General features: G+C 38.7%; 4 protein-coding genes across 5 annotated transcripts; 2 read left to right on the plus strand and 2 right to left on the minus strand.

Annotated features, from left to right (window-relative positions):
• Positions 1-201: 201 nt before the first annotated feature.
• On the plus strand, positions 202-7,244 carry LOC132163338 (heat shock cognate 70 kDa protein 2-like). 2 transcript variants are annotated; one of them, XM_059573589.1, is made up of 3 exons: positions 202-264; positions 1,455-1,650; positions 5,043-7,244. In XM_059573589.1, exons 2-3 carry the CDS (start codon positions 1,611-1,613, stop codon positions 7,094-7,096), a joined length of 2,094 nt encoding a protein of 697 aa, XP_059429572.1. In that variant the 5' UTR covers positions 202-264; positions 1,455-1,610; the 3' UTR covers positions 7,097-7,244. The 2 variants fall into 2 exon arrangements, with proteins under 2 accessions (XP_059429572.1, XP_059429571.1); XM_059573588.1 differs by lacking the exon at positions 202-264 and having other exon boundaries at positions 1,168-1,650.
• A 1,396-nt stretch (positions 7,245-8,640) lies between these two features.
• Positions 8,641-11,748, plus strand: LOC132164136 (heat shock cognate 70 kDa protein 2-like). Its single transcript, XM_059574565.1, has 2 exons — positions 8,641-8,959; positions 9,852-11,748. Exons 1-2 carry the CDS (start codon positions 8,749-8,751, stop codon positions 11,585-11,587), a joined length of 1,947 nt encoding a protein of 648 aa, XP_059430548.1. The 5' UTR covers positions 8,641-8,748; the 3' UTR covers positions 11,588-11,748.
• Positions 11,749-12,243: 495 nt separating this feature from the next.
• Positions 12,244-14,947, minus strand: LOC132164604 (uncharacterized). The gene is made up of 2 exons (XM_059575141.1): positions 12,714-14,947; positions 12,244-12,546 (listed from the first exon to the last, which is right to left on the minus strand). Exon 1 carries the CDS (start codon positions 14,228-14,230, stop codon positions 12,737-12,739), a length of 1,494 nt encoding a protein of 497 aa, XP_059431124.1. The 5' UTR covers positions 14,231-14,947; the 3' UTR covers positions 12,244-12,546; positions 12,714-12,736.
• A 2,645-nt stretch (positions 14,948-17,592) lies between these two features.
• LOC132163064 (WUSCHEL-related homeobox 2-like) lies at positions 17,593-19,054 on the minus strand. The gene is made up of 2 exons (XM_059573263.1): positions 18,721-19,054; positions 17,593-17,957 (listed from the first exon to the last, which is right to left on the minus strand). Exons 1-2 carry the CDS (start codon positions 19,052-19,054, stop codon positions 17,593-17,595), a joined length of 699 nt encoding a protein of 232 aa, XP_059429246.1.

Genomic DNA, 19,054 nt, shown 5'->3' on the forward strand with positions numbered 1-19,054 from the left:
TATCTCTCAGCTTTTTCTTTTTCTCTTGTTTTCTCCGTTTTCTTTCTTTCTTCCGCCATAGCTGAAGCTTGATCAAGCTTCTTCTTTTTTCTCTTCTCCACCCACCGGCCGTATATATATATACTCTCTCTCAAGCTCAGTAGTTTCTCTCTCACGAAGTCTCCGATCCTCCACAGCTAAACCCGCCGACCGTCTCTCAGCCATCGATCTCCGGCCGTCGTCCTCTCTCCCTCCGTTTCTAGCCCCTACAAGAGCTCCTCACAGGTATATATACAAGAGCTCCTCCGTTTTCTGAATGTACACTTTAGTGTTCTTCTGCAGTTCTTTGGTAGTACATTTTTTAAGCTTACATAGCAAAACACTAGGCATGGAAGTGCTGGCTACGGTTGGCCGGACAGGTTCTATGTGGCTCTATCTATTAATCTAAGATCAACAACACTGTCAAATTCCAGTCAAACCTTGACATTTTGAAAAAGGAGATGAAATTAAGGCCTCTTGGCAGAAAAGCTTTCTCGACGACCCATGTTGTGGCTGCCAATCATTCAATGACCAAAGCAGTGGAGCAAATTTCTTGACCAAAAATTCAAGATTAAACAACATCAAACAAATGGAAAGGTGCAAACAAAAAAGCAATTAATCGTAAATTCAACAAACAAATAAAAAAAAAGAAAAAAAACTAAATTTTCTGACGTGTGCTACATTAAAACGTCAGAAAATTCTGACGTTTTATCCACTAACACGTCAGAAAAAAAATTTTATTAACACCTATGTTTCTGACAATCAACACACGTCAGAAAAATTTTCTGACGTGTCGGACACCGAAAAACGTCAAAAAATTCTGGTCAAGAAAAAATTATTTTTTTGTAGTGTATGGGGCAGCCGGCGAGCCACCCCAAGTCAGGGAGGGGTGGCTAGCCAGCCACCCATTCAATTTTATTTTATTTTTTATTTATAATTTGGTGTAATTAAGCTTTTTTGAAAAACCTTAAGTTTGATAAATTTAACTTAGATATCACATTCTCATTGGTTGCACAAAACTCGCGCAACTTCCTTATATAAATTATTTTCCCTGAGAAATGCTGAGCTTTTTGACCCACAATAGATTAGGAAAAGAATGAAAGACATCAATTGACAATCATACGAAAAAGTGGAAAAGGAATCGAATATGGGTTGGCTTTCCACAAACAATAATTGCAACTCTCATGTAATCAGACAAACAACTCGATCTGCTGAAAACTTGCGAGCCAAGTCTAGCAGTCTACCTGCTCCTCCATCACTATATGTCTATATACTAATTAGTTTGCCCTGATCTCCAATTCCCACTACACTCTTCCACTGAATTCCCAGTGATCGATCATCTTTCTCTTCAAACATCCAAGAGATTTCTTCCTTGTTTTTCATTATCTTTTTTAATTTCTTGTCAATTCTTGTAAGCTATGGCTGGGAAAGTGCAGGGTCCGGCGATTGGGATTGATTTGGGAACATGCTACTCCTGCGTGGCAGTTTGGAAACAAAATCGGGTGGAGATCATACCCAATGATCTTGGGAACCGGAAAACACCATCTTTTGTAGCTTTCAATGAGACTCACCGCTTGATCGGTCATGCGGCCATGGACCAGGCAGCCACGAATCCTACCAACACTGTTTTTGGTGAGTTCCTGGTTCTCTGTTTTTGTTGTTTGTTTTATGTACATATATATGGGTTCTGTAATTCTGTTAGCTTGCAGAGAAATTTTGGATTTTTTTAAAAATTTTTTTATTATGTTGGTTTGGTTTCTTTCATGATAATGAGGAAAATTGCTTTCTTTTGGGTTTGGGTGTTTGGTTGTTGGGTTTGGATTGGGATTTGAAAATTAGAATTTCGGGTGTTTTCTGGTCGTTGGGAAACGAGTGTGAGCTGTTTGGTATTTTCTGGTGGGGTTTCTTTTTGTTGGGTATCAACGGTACGGTGGCTGGGTTTTGGCTATCGGTTCTTTTGGGTTTTGAATGGCAGTGACTGCAGATTGGATGGGGGTGATTGGGGTTGCCCACTTTCAGCCGTTCATCAAGGGGCATCGATCAAGAGGACATGGATTTACGCTCAGTTACCGACGTTTTTTTTATTCTTCTGTAACTGTTAAGTCTTTAGGGCATGAAGGTTGAAGAAAGAAGATGGGGAAGACGGCTTTTAGTTTTTAGCAAAACGCAACGTTTAGGTAAAGAGAAACGCACCGTTTGAATAAGGAAGAAACACTTGTTTTGTCCGGACACTTTTTTTTGAGAGCCCCTACTAGGCTACTATCAGTTGTAATACCCCATTTTTACAGCATCCAACTAAATTTTGCCACATCATCGGCGAAAAAAAAAAAAAATCCAATTTTCCCATTGCAAGAGACCCACGAACGATCTATCCCTAAAAAACCCAACAACTCCTCTCAGCCCAACGCGGCAACGCCGCCGGTGGAGGAGCACTGTCGTGTCTGATAGCCGAAGCCAAAGCACCGGCGCCGGTGGAGTTTATGAGAGATACCTCTTTCATCCCTTCTTCTCCGCCGAAATCACACCCATCTCTATTGCTCTCTTTCTCGGTGGTTTTGGAGAAGGACCCAGCAATGAAAAGTAGCCCAAAACCCCCAAGCAACTGTCAACTTCCATATCTGAGAGAGAGAGCGTCGACTTCCAGATCTGAGATAGAGAGCGTCTGGGAGAGAACACGCTAATGAGTTTCACTGTCTTGAGACACAGAGAGAGAGAGAGAGAGAGAGAGAGTGGGCTGAGAGATATCCTCCTCCAACGTGCGAGAGAGAGAGAGACAGGGAACGTGAGTTTTTCCTTTGAGGAGTGCTCAAGAAATTATGTTCCAGTGTTTTCATGCTTATTTGCTTTTTGATGTTTTTAGCTTACTTGTCAAATTTTTATTGAATGCCGTAAAAGTAGGCTTTTACAGCCTCATCCTACGAGAAATGTTAGGCTTACAAACAAATTTTACAGTAAAATTTTTACAAACTGACTTGGTACAACATGATTGGATATAAGGTAAGTTCAAATTTTGAAAAACTCAATCATGTTGTGTCACATCAGTTTATAAAAAATTTTCTATAAAATTTGTTTATAATCCTAACACACCTCGCATCTTATAGAAGGTTTTTTTTTTTTCCAAGTTTGTTCAGACTTTGACCCTATAATTATTATTATTATTTAAAAAAAAAAAAAAAAAAAAAAAAAAAACTAATGAAATTTAAAAGTTGAAAGGAGTTAATGAGGAGGACTCTGGCGCCAACTTGAAACGGAAAAGAATCCTCTCAATTTCTTTCATTTAGTGCATTTTGAATGGTAGTGCATTAAATGCACTATCATCATTAAAAATTTTGGACAATACTACCCTTCAAAATGTACTAAATGGAGAGGATTTGAAATTGAGAGAATCTTTTTCCACTTGGAACATGCTTAAAAAAAGGAATTAATAATGCTTTAAACCTAAGTTTTTTTTTTTTTTTTTTGAATTCTAAATGCAAATTACCTAGGTATAAGCACATATATAAAACTTTAGTACAATTTGATTTAGCAAAATAATAAAATCGAGGCCTAACTTGCATGGACAGATCCATAAAGTATTGTAGGTAGGGGCCAAGGCATAAGCTTAGGAAAAAAAAAAAGGGCCAAGGCATAAATTTCTTTATTTATTTATTATTATTATTTTTTGTATCATCTAAAGTAGTGGTTCAATAGCTTAAGGAAATCCACAAAGTGGTTAGGTACACACTAGGGTATAAACTAGAAGAAATAAAGAAAAAAAAAATTTAAGACCTAGATTGAAAATTTGAGGTGCTCAATCGGTTACAACCATCGGTTATTGGCTATAACCAGTAACCGCAACCGACTTGGTCAGTTATTAGTTTTTAATATTCCCAACCACAACCGCATAGGCGGTTATCAGTTATTTTATAACCGACGGTTATCGGTTATTCAATCCAATAACCGACCGGTTATAAATGTTTTTTTTTTTTTTTGGCTTTTGGGCTTTTTAAATATTTTGGGCCTTTAATTAGCTATTTTTGAGCTTATTTTAATCATTTTGGGCAAAATGTTTCCAAAAAGATGAAAAACGAGAGAATGAGGGCGCCATGGAATGAGAGAATGAGGATTGAGAGGTAGGGAGGGACTGAGAGAATAAGATGAAACCCTATCCCTATGGGTTTCATCTTATTTTCCCTCCAAAACGACGTCGTTTTAGATGTTTTATTTAATAGTTTATTAATATAAATATTTAATATTTATTTAATGAATATGGCTCAAAAGATTTTTTGGGTAGAAGCAGTAGGCCAAAATTTTTATTGGGTAATGCCAAAAATATTTATAAGTGGGCCAAAAGAATTGTGGGTAAGAGCCAAATATTTAAAAATGAAAATTTGACCTTAATTTTTTTTTTTCCTCAAGAATTGATCGAGGGGGGGCATGGCCTATACTGGCCCTCCCTCATTCCATCACTACTGAGTTGCCCAAGTGTGATTTGTGATTAGTGTATTTTTTGGCCTAGCCAAATTTGTCAAGAAAGTGTTAGGTATGTAATTAAAATTTTACATTGATTAAGTTTTTATATGTAAATTGCTCTTTTAAATTAATTTTTAAGGAATATAGTAGTTAAATGTATTTAGTAGATTGTTATACGATTGTCATGCAACTTGGAATAATTTGACAGTAAAAATTAGCATTTGAATTAGTAAGGGCTTATAAAAATAAAGATCAATAGTCAATTTTCACTGGCATATCATTGCATTCTACTAAATAATATTTATCTTTTGTTATATATTAAAATTAAAAATAATATGTAAAAAAATAATTTTTTTTTTTCATAATAATTCTTTTTTTGACTCCTCTAAACTAAAATTCTGGCTCCGCCATTGGTTGGGGGTCTTTCTTTTAAGTAGCATAAAAATCTGACCCTTTTCGCTTTCTAATGGTTTCGAAACAAATTAAGGTGACAAAATGTACTTATTGTGAAGCTAAGAATGTTTAATGTAATGACTTGTTTACTTGTTGATGTTTATGTCGGTGGTATGAAGACTCTAAGCGTTTGATTGGAAGGCGATTCAATGATGCCTCAGTGCAACATGACATGAAATTGTGGCCATTTAAGGTGATTGCTAACCCTGATAATGGGAGGCCCAGTATTGTTGTCAACTACAAGTACGAGGAAAAGCAGTTTCTGGCTGAAGAAATCTCTTCAATGATTCTCATAAAGATGAAAGAGATTGCAGAGGCTCATTGTGGTTCAGAGATAAAAAATGCTGTTATCTCTGTTCCTGCTCGTTTCAATCACTCACAACGTCAGGCCACAATGGATGCCGGAGTCATTGCGGGCCTAAATGTGATGCGTATTATCAATGAGCCAACTGCTGCTGCTATTGCATATGGGCTTGACAATGAAAATGGTGGTGGTGAGAAGAATGTGCTCATCTTTGATCTTGGTGGTGGCACGTTGGATGTCTCACTTCTCACCATGGATGGGCATTTTCTTGAAGTGAAAGCTACAGCTGGGGATACCCATTTGGGAGGTAAAGATTTTGACCGTAGAATGGTGAAGCATTTTGTTCAGGAGTTCGAGGCAAAGCATAAGAAGAAAATTAGTGGAGGTAAGGCTCTTAGGAAGTTGTGGACTGCTTGTGAAAGGGCTAAGAGGATGCTGTCATCTAAGACTGGAACAAAAATCGAGATTGATTCTTTGTGCGAGGGTATTGACTTCTACTCGAGCATCAGCCGAGGCAAGTTTGAGGAGCTTAATAAGGATTTATTCTGCAAGTGTATAGAGCCTGTTGAGACGTGTTTGAAGGATGCTAAGATGGATAAGCGCAATGTCCATGATGTGGTTCTGGTTGGGGGGTCTTCCAGGATCCCCAGGGTTCAGAGATTGCTGCACAACTTCTTCATGGGGAAGGAGCTTTGCAAAAGGATTAATCCTGATGAGGCTGTTGCTTATGGTGCTGCTGTTCAGGCTGCGATTCTCAACCACGATGCTAGTAAGAAGGTGAAGGACATCTTGTGCGTGGATGTCACTCCTCTATCGCTTGGTGTGAAGACTGCTGGGGATGTCATGAGTGTGCTGATTCCGAGAAACACCACCATTCCCACCAAGAAGGAGGAGAACTACTCAACCCACTCTGATAACCAGGGGGGTTTGTGCATAGAGGTGTATGAGGGTGAACATACGCGGATCTGTGAAAACAATTTTCTGTGCAAGTTTGAGCTCAGAGGCATTCCTGCTGCTCCTCGTGGAGTTCCAAGAATCACCGTTTGCTTTGACATTGATGCTGATGGTATCTTGAACGCCTCTGCCAAGGACCAAGCCACTGAAAGTAAGAAAGAAATTACAATCACCAATACAGGCAGGCTCTCCAAGGAAGAGATCAAGAAGTTAGTGCGGAAGGCTGAGAAATACAAGGCTGAGGATGTCAAGCATAACAAGAAGGTGGAGACAAAGAATGTACTGGAGAACTATGCTTACAACATGAGGAGCACATTTAAAGATGACAAGTTTGCAGCCAAGGTCCCATCTGCTAACAGGGAGTCGGTTGAAGATGCAATCGAGCAGGCTATCGATTGGGTCAAACGAAACCAACTTGCAGAGGCAGATGAATTTGAGTTCAAGATGAGCGAGCTGGAGAGCATATGCAACCCGGTCATTTACAAGATTGAGCATGGCTCTGATGGTGATGACAATATGGCTCAGGATGAGCCGGAGCACAAGAATGAGGAGATGGCCATGGGTGGAGGCACCCAAGAGGATAAGGAGCCTGAGAGGGAGATAATTAAGACACAGGAGGCTGAGGAGCATAAGAAGGCGGCTAAGACCATCCCTGAGGATAGGGAGCATGGGAAGAAGGTTGAGGCAAAGAAAGCATTAGAAAATTGTGCTTACTACATGAGGTACAGAATCAGAGATGTGAAGAACGCTTTGGCAGAGACTGAAGATGCAATTGAGCAGACCATCCACTGGCTTGGAAGGAACCAGCTTGTGGAGGCACATGAGTTTGACAATAGGATGCAGGATTTGGAGGGCATTTGTTACCCTTTCATTGCCAAGATGTACCAAGGAGCTGGTACTAGTGGTAAGAATTGATACATTTAGCATCTCACTAGCCTATAAAAAGTCTCCATCTGTAAATTTCTTTTTCTTTTTCTTTTTTTCCTAGGCATTGTAATATGGTTTTTGTTTGTGGAGTCTATAATTCTATTGCAAACATAGCTATGTAACTCGTTGTATTTTAGGTGTTCCTGGGTTAGGTGTTTTAACTTTTAATTCTTGTTGTGGGTAACAGAAGCAAGTGAGAGCCCAATCTTAATCACATCATACTCAAGCTCTTAAAGTCTATTACATGAGTGAAATTGGTGTAAAAAATTAGTATAAAGAGTAATATTATTCTAAAAAAAAAAAAATTAAGTTCAACCTCTAGCACCCTCTTAACTTTCTCTAACCCATTATTATAGTATAATTAAGTTTTTGTTTAACAAAATAAATATTTTAAGACCTCAATTAGGGTAAAATGGTTAGTCAATGCTGCTTAATTAAGGTTCAATTATGATTAAAAAAAAAAGGAAAAAATACATTTTACCTCCCTGAACTATCTATCAATTTGTACTTTTAACCCTAATGTTTAAAAAATGACACTTTACCCCCAAATTTCCAAATTGTTGCAATTTGACCATTTTGATTTTTTTTTTCCTAAAATGCCCCCATCCCAAGTTAAAAAAAATAATAAATAAAAAATTAAGGGGTAGCTAGCCACCCCAGTTGAGCCGGGGGGTTGCTTCATTGTATTTTGTTTAACCCATTATTATAGAATAATTTAATCTTAACTTTCTCTAACCCATTATTATAGTATAATTAAGTTTTTGTTTAACAAAATAAATATTTTAAGACCTCAATTAGGGTAAAATGGTTAGTCAATGCTGCTTAATTAAGGTTCAATTATGATTAAAAAAAAAAAGGAAAAAATACATTTTACCTCTCTGAACTATCTATCAATTTGTACTTTTAACCCTAATGTTTAAAAAATGACACTTTACCCCCAAACTTCCAAATTGTTGCAATTTGACCATTTTGATTTTTTTTTTCCCTAAAATGCCCCCATCCCAAGTTAAAAGAAATAATAAATAAAAAATTAAGGGGTAGCTTGCCACCCCAGTTGAGCCGGGGGGTTGCTTCATTGTATTTTGTTCTGAGTAATGAAATTTAATCTTTAAAAAAAAAAAAAAAATCTCAAGAGGGGGAAAAAAAAAAAAAGAAGTTCAAATATTTGAAGGAAACTCATGGGTGCTTTCCCAAATTTGGTATCGACAGAATCAGCCAATCAGAGCTGACCGTCACAGACGCAAATCACACGACGCAGCTAATAAGAAAACTCTCGAACCGCCTAGAGAGTTAAAAGACCGAAGAAAAGCGGGAGATGTCTTCCAATAAAAATTAATGAAAAAAAGAAAATTCCAAACAATACAAGAAAACTCTCGAACCGCCTAGACGGTAAAAGACCGACGAAAAGCGGGAGAGATCCCCACCGTTAAAAATATAAATTCCTTTTTGTAGCAGTTGAAAAATCTAGATCGTACGGCTCACAGATCCCGATCAGAACCTTCCAGAAATCAAACTTTCTTTATAACCCATCCCCCTCCCTCCCACTCCTCAGTTGAGCAAAATTGTCTGAAAATCTCGCAAAAATCAAATCTCTCCTTGTTTTCAGTGTTTTTGTCTGAATTTTTCGTGGTTGATCTGCTATGGCGAAGAGCGAAGGACCGGCGATTGGGATCGACTTGGGCACGACATACTCGTGCGTGGGGGTGTGGCAACACGACCGCGTGGAGATCATTGCAAATGACCAGGGGAACAGGACGACGCCGTCTTACGTGGCCTTCACTGACACGGAGCGTCTGATCGGCGATGCGGCCAAGAACCAGGTCGCCATGAACCCTACCAACACTGTTTTCGGTGAGTTCCTTAGCTCTCTGATCACTGCTCTTTGCTGGTTTTACGTTTGAATTAGAGCTTCGTTAGCTTCTTTTTTCTGGTATTCCTGATTTTTTTAATGGATTCTAGGATTAGGGTTTCAGTTATTCGGTTGAGAGAGAAAGAATAGTGTTGGAGATCTATGTCTCTGTTTTTTTGTGAATTGAACTATAGATAGGCGATGAAGCTTAATTCGCAATATTTACATATTCATTAATCGCAATATTTACATATTCATTAACCCTCTAGAGGAAAAAAGTGAAGGGAGAGAATTGTTGATCAAGCTAATCAAGTAAAGAAAAAATTCGTTATAAACAGTGTTGTTTCATTCTGGTATGAGGAAGATCTACCTCTGCATGTGATCTATTTTCTTTTCTTATCAATCTACGCCTCTATGAACATCAAGAGGAATTTGTAATCAATCTCTATCCTTGTTAATGTTGAAGAATCGTTAATCAAGCTAACCAAGTAAAAGTAAAGAAAAATTCGTTATAAACAGTGTTGTTTCATAGTGGTTCTGTTTTGAGGAAGTGCTACCTCTGCATGTGATCTATTTTCTTTTCTTATCAATCTACACCTCTATGAACATCTAGAGGAATTTGTAATCAATCTCTATCCTTATGAATGTTGAAGAATCGTTTTAGATTATCGTGGAATACTTATATTCATGACGAAACTATACTACCCATTGATTTTTAAGTCAAAATTCCACGTTTTTGGATTCAATCGAGTCTCAGGAATGTTATTTTTAACTTCCAATTGCTAATAGATTTTTTTGAAGGATTTTCTGTTGCTTTCTGATTTAAGTGTGTCTAAACCCAAAGATAATTTTGGATAATGTTCTGAATGAATTTGTTTTTATTTGGGTATTCAGATGCCAAGCGATTAATTGGTAGGAGGTACAGTGATCCATCGGTGCAGAGCGACATTAAATTGTGGCCATTCAAGGTGATTGCTGGGCCTGGGGACAAGCCCATGATCGTGGTCAATTACAAGGGAGAAGAGAAGCAATTTTCTGCGGAGGAAATTTCCTCCATGGTTCTCATAAAGATGAAGGAGATCGCTGAGGCATACCTTGGTACAACTATTAAGAATGCTGTTGTCACCGTCCCTGCATACTTCAATGACTCGCAGCGTCAAGCCACAAAGGACGCTGGTGTAATTTCTGGCCTCAATGTGATGCGTATCATCAATGAGCCAACCGCCGCTGCTATTGCATATGGGCTTGACAAGAAGGCAAGTAGCTCTGGTGAAAAGAATGTGCTCATCTTCGATCTTGGTGGTGGGACGTTTGATGTCTCGCTTCTCACCATTGAAGAGGGCATCTTTGAAGTGAAAGCTACAGCTGGTGATACCCACTTGGGAGGTGAAGATTTTGATAACAGGATGGTGAACCATTTCGTCCAGGAATTCAAGAGGAAGAACAAGAAGGATATCAGTGGAAACCCCAGGGCTCTGAGGAGGTTGAGGACCGCTTGCGAGAGGGCTAAAAGAACTCTCTCATCTACTGCGCAAACGACCATTGAAATTGATTCTTTGTATGAGGGTATTGATTTCTACTCGACAATTACCCGAGCAAGATTCGAGGAGCTTAACATGGACTTATTCAGAAAGTGTATGGAGCCTGTGGAGAAGTGTTTGAGGGACGCTAAGATGGACAAGAGCAGCGTCGATGAAGTGGTTCTTGTTGGTGGGTCTACTAGGATCCCCAAGGTTCAGCAATTGTTGCAGGACTTCTTCAATGGAAAGGAGCTTTGCAAGAGCATTAACCCTGACGAGGCGGTTGCCTATGGCGCTGCTGTTCAGGCCGCAATTCTTAGCGGTGAGGGTAATGAGAAGGTGCAGGACTTGTTGTTGCTGGATGTTACTCCTCTTTCGCTTGGTTTGGAGACTGCCGGAGGTGTCATGACTGTTTTGATTCCAAGGAACACCACCATTCCCACTAAGAAGGAACAGGTGTTCTCAACCTACTCCGATAACCAGCCTGGCGTGCTGATCCAGGTGTACGAGGGTGAAAGGAGCAGAACCCGCGATAACAACTTGCTCGGCAAGTTCGAGCTCTCCGGCATTCCTCCTGCGCCTAGGGGAGTCCCTCAAATCAACGTGTGCTTCGACATTGATGCCAATGGTATTCTGAATGTGTCTGCAGAGGATAAAACCACTGGACAGAAGAACAAGATTACAATCACCAATGACAAGGGCCGACTCTCCAAGGAAGAGATTGAGAAGATGGTCCAGGAGGCTGAGAAGTACAAGGCGGAGGATGAGGAGCATAAGAAGAAGGTCGAGGCTAAGAACGCACTGGAGAACTACGCTTACAACATGAGGAATACCATCAAAGATGAAAAGATTTCTGCCAAGCTTCCGGCCAACGACAAGAAGAAGATTGAGGATGCTATTGACCAGGCCATCAATTGGCTTGATGGGAACCAGCTTGCTGAGGCTGATGAGTTCGAAGACAAGATGAAGGAGCTGGAGAGCATCTGTAACCCGATCATTGCCAAGATGTACCAAGGTGCCGGTGGTGATATGGGTGGAGCCATGGATGAGGATGGTCCTACTACTGGAGGTGGAAGCGGTGCTGGCCCCAAGATTGAGGAAGTTGATTAAATATTTTAGCCTTCTAGTGCTTTTTGGGTTGTTCCTTTAGATTGGGAACGATCATTTCTCTGCTTTTGTGAATTTTCTTTTGTTTGAAAAACTCGATGATGGTATATGTTTGAAAAACTTGGTATTTGAAGTATTAATAATGTTCCTTTTATTTTCCCTTATTGTCTGTTGTTTTTGTGCTTTTGTTTTGTTTTTAGTTTTGATTGATGGTCAGTGCCACCTCCAACCTCCACACAAGGGGTGGCTCCGACCACCAAATATGGTGATTTTGTGATGAAATTCTTCTTTGGCATTAGAAATCACTGTATTAATCCAGACCCCACCTTCTTACTTTGTCAACAAACAGAAGAGGATGTATTATTTTTCCTGTTGTGTGAGAGGAGCAGATGATATATAGAGCTAATTCTATTTATATTTGAGAAACTCGAAAAAGCGATATAGAATGTTAACGTTGGACAAGTGAGTGGCTTGTAAATGTTTTATAAAAATTAGCTTTTTATTTTTTTATTTTTGTTTCAAAAAGTAAAAGTAATTTAAAAGTGTTTTATAATTTGAATTTTTTTTTTTATTAATATTTTTATTTTGAAAAGAGAGAAGAAAAACGGCAATTACCGCAATTACCTGGTAGAGGACATCTTTGACATGTAAAATTTGGATGTTCCATTCTAAAGGCACCTCACGGCTGTAATGACTGCACTGCACATGTATATAATATATATATATATATTACATGTTTCTACTCGAACACTATCACAAAATTGGAACAAAAACATCTGCCAGACATAATACACCGAAAGATTTTCAAAATTGAGAATAACCCAGCGGGAGTAGATTATCCAAGTTGATGATCCTGAGAGATCTAGGAGAGATATGAAGTAGGTGAGCAATGAGGTTGCAGGATCCTTACCACTGACCCTAGAACTTCAAACTCGAAGCTCAGGAGCAGTTCCAGACCGAAGCTATTTGAATACACAACAAAAACCAGAATAATCAGTTTGAGTCCAATGTAGTAGTAAAAGAAAAATCATGAGTAAAAATTTTATTTGATAAATTTTTTTTTTAAAAAAAAAAAAAATCTTTCTTCGATACAAAATAATGGAAAAATGACAATGACAGCCTCCCTTACATTTCCCAATAAATGTCTCTCATTCAAGACAATAAAAGCTCATTTGCTCCAAGGTGAGGACGAAGGCAAACACGAACTTCATGTTCTTCGGGTCCCACTCGATGTTTTGGCACCATGATCTCAAGGCCAGTTCCTGTTTCATCACCATATGCTTCTAGCTTGGCATCATCTGGGATCCGGGTGGGAAGAGGGATTTCCCTTACAAACTCCCCGGGAGGGCAGTGTTCAGGAGATGGATCAGTGAGCTTGAATGTTCTATCATTTCTCTTGATAAAGGGCATGCAGGATGTGCTCACAGATGATATCTTCACAACACCATGTGTGAGATTATTCCACCAAGTAACTTTTACCCTTTTAAGGTCGGCAAAAGGCAAGCTGATGATTATCAAGTATCCTTGGTCATCCTCATATATAGTTTTTGCAGCTGTGACAGGTCCATATACATTCCTCATCACCCCGCTAAATTCATTTAACCAGGGTGGTTCCACCGGGTGAATTTCTGTATCATTTTGTTGATTCATAAGCAAGAAACAATCTTCATCATTACCTTGTAGAAACAAATCCTTCTTCCTCTTGTTGCAAGCAGGTGAGAGATCCATCCCACTACCATTTACATGGTGTGCTGAACGAGTAGACAGATTCAAACTAGAACCATTAAGCAATTTTTTGGGGTGGGGCTGTGAATTTGTCTTTAATGGAGGAAGGGGTCTTTCAAGCTCGAAATCGGTGTTGGGAAGGTTCCTCCACGAACAAAATTCACTTGCATCAGGTGGGACTGTGAAGTTCAGATCCCTCCCTGTGAGTTCAATCCACCTTTTTTGTTCTTCCTCATCAAGACCCTTTAGGCTGGGACATGGAACAACCTCAATACCATGAACACACTGGGGATTTGAAAGCCCCCTGTAATGCTTTCGCTGCATTCTGTGAGACCGAACAAACCCCTTGTCGACGCTGAATGGAAACGGGCGCTCCCCCTGACGAGAGTGCCCATTCATGTAGCTCCTCAATTGCATCTTACCTAACGCATTCTCAGGCCTTTCCTTAAACACCCACATGTACATGTTCTCCATATCATGCTGAACCAAGAACACTTCCAGCTCAAGGTCCGTCTTATCAAATCCAGAAACTCCATTACTACCCCGCACTATCTTGCTCTTCGATTTCTCATTCAACACAGGCTTAAAATAATAACTGAAGAAGAACCAAGCACCCCACACGCTGTCCAACCTCTTGGCGCATTTTCGCCCTGACTTAGGCAGATTAAGGAAAGTATCAGACTCATGAATTTGAGTACCAAGGCCAACATCCAACATATCAAAAGCGTCAGTATTCCACGACTGCAAAGGACTTCGCTCCACAGACAACGGGAGATTAATATCAGGCGGCCGAGGAAGGATTATGGACCGATTCATCTCTAGCTCCAATTCCTCATGAGACATGGCACTTGAATCCATGGACAATAGTGTTGATGGGTGGTGGTTCTCTATAGATAGGCTTGTGAGCAAATCCTCTCCCATTTTCCCCTATTCCCTTAATGCGTATCTTTCGTTTTGTTGAAAAAAACAATTTTCAATCCCACAAAAGCTAACAAAAGACCCTCATAGCAAACCCATATAATCAAATTTTCTTAAGACAAACCTAACCTCACCAAAACAACACTATAATCCTTCACCATGAATAAAAATCGTAACTTTATTGGTGAATACAACCATCAATATGAAATTCTTTTGGATCTTAACTAGACAGGAACCCTAAACAAGTAATAGGGTGATAGAATTTAGATTATTTTCTTGCAAAGTTACGTTTGTCTTAATTATTACACTAGATTTCCTATTTCCATAAAAAGGCTAATTTCCCTCTATAAAAGTTGGATGCCGTATGGCAAAGTATCAAGCAAATTTACCTTTGCTTGAAAGCAAGAATTGGAGGCCCGATCCCCTCGAACTGATCACTATTTTCTCTTTTTCCCTTATTTTTCTTGATAGAATCCCTTGGATCCTATCATCTGGTGTCAGAGCATTCGTTCTTGGGAGGTTCCGTTGATTACTGAAAATTTTTCCCCCTCTGTGACGGTTTCTCCTTCCAGTTGCTGTTCTTGCGCCGCCGTTTAGTGGTTGGGGAGCCGTGAAGTGGTGGTACGCTGCTTAGACGACCGTAGAGGAATTTTTGGTCAGCCCGACAGACGATGGTATTTGCGATTTGGGCATGAATCTAGGTTGCAGGAAGGTTTAATTGGAGAAGATAAAGTGTGTTCGGGTTACAGGCTAAGACCAATCCAGGTGAACTCTAGTTCATCCCTCTTCCATTCCAAGGATATACTTATCCTCATTTAAGGCTTTGTGTTTATTCTGGTTTAGTAGTAGAACTGCACTGTTTGCATACGTGTTTAAGATAACCTTAGCCCAGGTTCTGTTATTCTGAGGATAGCCTATTCCGTATAAGGGGAAAAAAAAATACATTAACCTTAGTTTCTCAAGTAGGCTGAAATCCCTTGTGGTGAAATGAAGTGCAGTCTACATATATGTAATCCCTAGTTTGTTTTTGTTTTTAATGAAAGTGTGTTTGAGCATAATCTTATTAATAACCAATTTAAACGTAACACTGAGTCTCCAACACTTGAAGGGCATAGCCTTCCAACTCCACCCATTGGTGCCCCAACTCACAACAAAAAATAATGGCTCGTAATGCTATGCTTTAGCAGTAATCAGTTCTATAATATAGTCCTTCGAAACAAACAAAGTAGCCAAACCTCACCCTTACAATCTTGAATTATAACCCCAATGCCCATCTTGCAATTACGGTTACAGTTATCCATAGCCGCATCTCAATTAACCTTCACAAACCCCCTGATTACTCATAGGACCTTGCTTCCTTAGCTTGCTGTTGGGAATTAGCACTCAGAAAAGCCGCAAGGGATATTATTGCATGTAATAGGTCACTATTACATGTAATGGGGTTAATTAATCTTATTTCATGAAAGCTTATTGAGTGGTTTGGATGAAATAAGTGAAATGGCAAGGCGCCACATGGCCAAGCTTTGTGTCACCTTATCATGTCACCTGGTCTGTTGTTGTTAACCACAGTGAGTCGAGTGCTCCAAGCTACTCAATAAGCCCACCCATATTTATAGGCTCATACAATTCTTTGCTTGAAGTCCAACTTTGCTTAACAAGCCCACCAATTCAAATTTATGCTCACTTGGTTCAAGCCTAAAACCAATCTCACTCCAAGTTTCAGTTAAGCAATTGTTCTTAACCCACGAAGAAATTCATGAAGCCAAACCAATCCAAGGCAAAACCAATCTTATGAATTCATGGTTATGGACCATGGTTTAAGAATTAGGTCCATATATATGTAATGTCCAAGCTTGGTATTTGGTAATCTAGCTATTAATCAAATTTGACCTATTTATTAAAATGTTAAGTCCATTATTTATCAATATGCTACTCTTCATACCCATTAAATCACGCATATTTTACATTGGCTAATGTATCATGTTTCAACTGATTTTTTTTTTTAAAGTGACTGACATGAAAAATTACTTAAAATACACGTTACGTCAATCAGTATGAAATGTGTAATAAATGGGTGTAAAGATTGCTCTTTACCACTGCATATTCATTTACAAACTTAACTTATCCGATTCTAATTATAAGTCCAACTTGTGACTTAATTTTTATTAGTAGTAGTATATCAGGACTTTTTGAGACTAATTAATTGTGAAACAGAAGCACAAAGCAAACGGATCCTCTCCATTTCATTTGAAATAGAGAGGAACCGGTTAGTTACTTTTGAGTGGCAAAATTATCTATCAAAAGTAAAATTACAATTTTGCTCCTCAAATTTCAACCAATTAGTTCCTCTCCATTTCTATTTCAAATGAAATTGAGAGGATCTCATTCCAAGCACAAAAGGGTTGTAGCTATATGTGATCGAAAATGAGACCAAATGTTGTTAGATTGATGGCAAGTGTTTGGCAAATGGTTAGTTAGAGTTTGACATCATTGTTGGTAGATCTCAAGATCAACAAAGGTTATACGCCGAGTATGTTGTTCGAGAATCTTGGCTGCTAGGATGGTAGACAACCCTAGTAGTCATATATATATATGACTGAAAAGATTTTTGATGGAGCCCGTGGAGGTGACAATAATGTAGCTTTGAATTTAGGGGTCGCAATTCGGGTTAATGGATCGGGTTTGTATTATGTCGAGTCATGTGAATACATACGACTATATGGGTTAACATTAAGACGAGTCATTTAATTACTCGTGTCAAACTTGTCAACCATAACAGGACCTTAACTTAACAGGTAACATGAAACAACTCGCATAACTCATTTAATAAATATATCATGTCGAGTTTACACCAATACGACCTATTTACCCTATTTAATATAAATGACTTTAGTTAACACAAAAAATTGATCTGATTAATACAATTTCATATCAAAGCATAAATTATATAAGTTATACACACTCACAACTAGATTCAATGACAAAATCAATTTTATAATCGATATACATAACCATAATTAATAAACATAACTCAATTTCTCAGTGCATGTCCAATCAAAATAAGATTATATAGAAATTATATGATATTATATAAGTATAAATACAATACAATTAACCATATTCATCAAAGAAAATTATTACTTATGCATGAAACAAAGTGTCAAGGTGCATGTATGAGATAAAGTCATGGAAAATGGCTCCTTTGTTCAAAAGTGAAAAGACGAAGCCAATCAGATAAAACTTGAATAAAAAGTAAGCTTCTTCCTTGATCCAACGATCGATTACAGAAAGAAGGGAATTAAACACAAAAACTCATGACCATGAAAAGATATTATACATCATGGGACCCTCATAATAACATTCGATTAGCCACTTTCACTGGAACCCTCCCCTGAGAAAAAATCAAAAAAGAGTTGATCACCAGAACCTTCTTCAACCTGATCAGAAAAGCTACGAGTATTAGTAGAGTTCATAGCAGAAGAAGAACCAATGGAAGACTTTCCAGTTTCTCCATGTAAATTGCCTGTTGGGTGCAATGGAAATAGAGGCAATGTTTCTTGACTATTGCCTGCCATGTGCACAGGCGCATCATCATCGAAGGCTCTTGATTTCTCCTGTTTTTCAGTCCTTGGCCTCCTCCTGATTCCACCGGGAAGCAAAACTTTGGGATGGTGATATTGCGGATAGAATCCTATATCGCTCTGTGGTAGGTAATATGGGCTGCAGATAACTGAAAAAAGAAGACCCCATTAACAAATTCGAATACACAATTAATGGAGAACATGCAGAGAGAGAGAGAGTAACAATTTGAAGATGAGAATTGGAAATAGTAGATAATATTGAAGGAGAACTGGGTTTGTTACCAATCATTTTGATTTTGTAAAATGCAGAGAAAATAGATCGAATTCCATGTTATGGATATTACTATTTGAGTTATTGCTCTTGGGAAGTTTAATAGGAGGTCAAGGGAGAATAAAGAACTTCGTGATATATATAGTAATATGTTTGCTTTTCCAGAACTTCTGTGGATCCATGCGAATATATATTCTTGGCTGATTCTGTTTGAATAGTGTGTGTGTATATATAGATAACAATATGTATGTTTTGCAGAACTTGTGTGTACGTATCATATCCATGCGAATATTCTTGGTTGATCCTATTTGAGTAGTGTGTGTATATATATATATATTAAAATGTTTGTTTTTGCTTGTAAAGTTTTTAGAATGGCAGATTAGTAGAAATGATTGTAAAGAGTTTTCTGCAGAATTGTTGTTTTTGCAGTACTTGTAAGAAGCCTGCATAACAAACACAAGAGAAATAGCCTCATCTGTCTTGAAAGGTGCTTTTCGAGACTTTTGAAATGCAACAAGCCTGACCCTTATAAATTTATAATCTTTACATCATTAATAAGAAATTTAGAAAATATAAACCGAATAAAAAATAATTTGAATAAGAGTGTATTGGGGAAATATAATTAAGGTGAAGTGACAGACCATTTGGGCAATTAGGAGCAAAGATTGGCTGAGGAGTCCTATGAAAATAGCGGTTGATGTAAGCCATGCTCTCTTGCTTCTGCTTCTGCCTTTGCCGTGCCTTGTGATTCTGAAACCAATAGAACACATTTTTCCCCTCAATGTGACCGTAAGCCTTTAACCTGCTTGTTATCTGCTGTATTTGCTCAGCACTAGGCGTGCGTATCCCCTGCATATAGAGGCCCTCGAGCATGCTTATCTGCTCCTTTGTCGGGTTCCACCGTGAAGTTACTGGAGCCCCCTCCGCCGCCGCCGCCGCCGCTCCACCAATATCCACATTATGATCAGCCTCCAT

Source organism: Corylus avellana, chromosome ca10, assembly GCF_901000735.1.
Source record: "Corylus avellana chromosome ca10, CavTom2PMs-1.0".
In the NCBI taxonomy this organism is placed as follows: Eukaryota; Viridiplantae; Streptophyta; class Magnoliopsida; order Fagales; family Betulaceae; genus Corylus; species Corylus avellana.

Bases quoted from the DNA above. Each gene is read 5' to 3' on its own strand.
- LOC132163338 (XM_059573588.1), top strand. From the start codon at position 1,437: ATGGCTGGGAAAGTGCAGGGTCCGGCGATTGGGATTGATTTGGGAACA. The intron at 1,651-5,042 runs GTGAGTTCCTGG...GGTGGTATGAAG, and splicing joins TCCTACCAACACTGTTTTTG to ACTCTAAGCGTTTGATTGGA.
- LOC132164136 (XM_059574565.1), top strand. From the start codon at position 8,749: ATGGCGAAGAGCGAAGGACCGGCGATTGGGATCGACTTGGGCACGACA. The intron at 8,960-9,851 runs GTGAGTTCCTTA...TTGGGTATTCAG, and splicing joins CCCTACCAACACTGTTTTCG to ATGCCAAGCGATTAATTGGT.
- LOC132164604 (XM_059575141.1), bottom strand. From the start codon at position 14,230: ATGGGAGAGGATTTGCTCACAAGCCTATCTATAGAGAACCACCACCCA.
- LOC132163064 (XM_059573263.1), bottom strand. From the start codon at position 19,054: ATGGAGGCTGATCATAATGTGGATATTGGTGGAGCGGCGGCGGCGGCG. The intron at 17,958-18,720 runs GTCTGTCACTTC...TTCTTTTTTCAG, and splicing joins TGCTCCTAATTGCCCAAATG to TTATCTGCAGCCCATATTAC.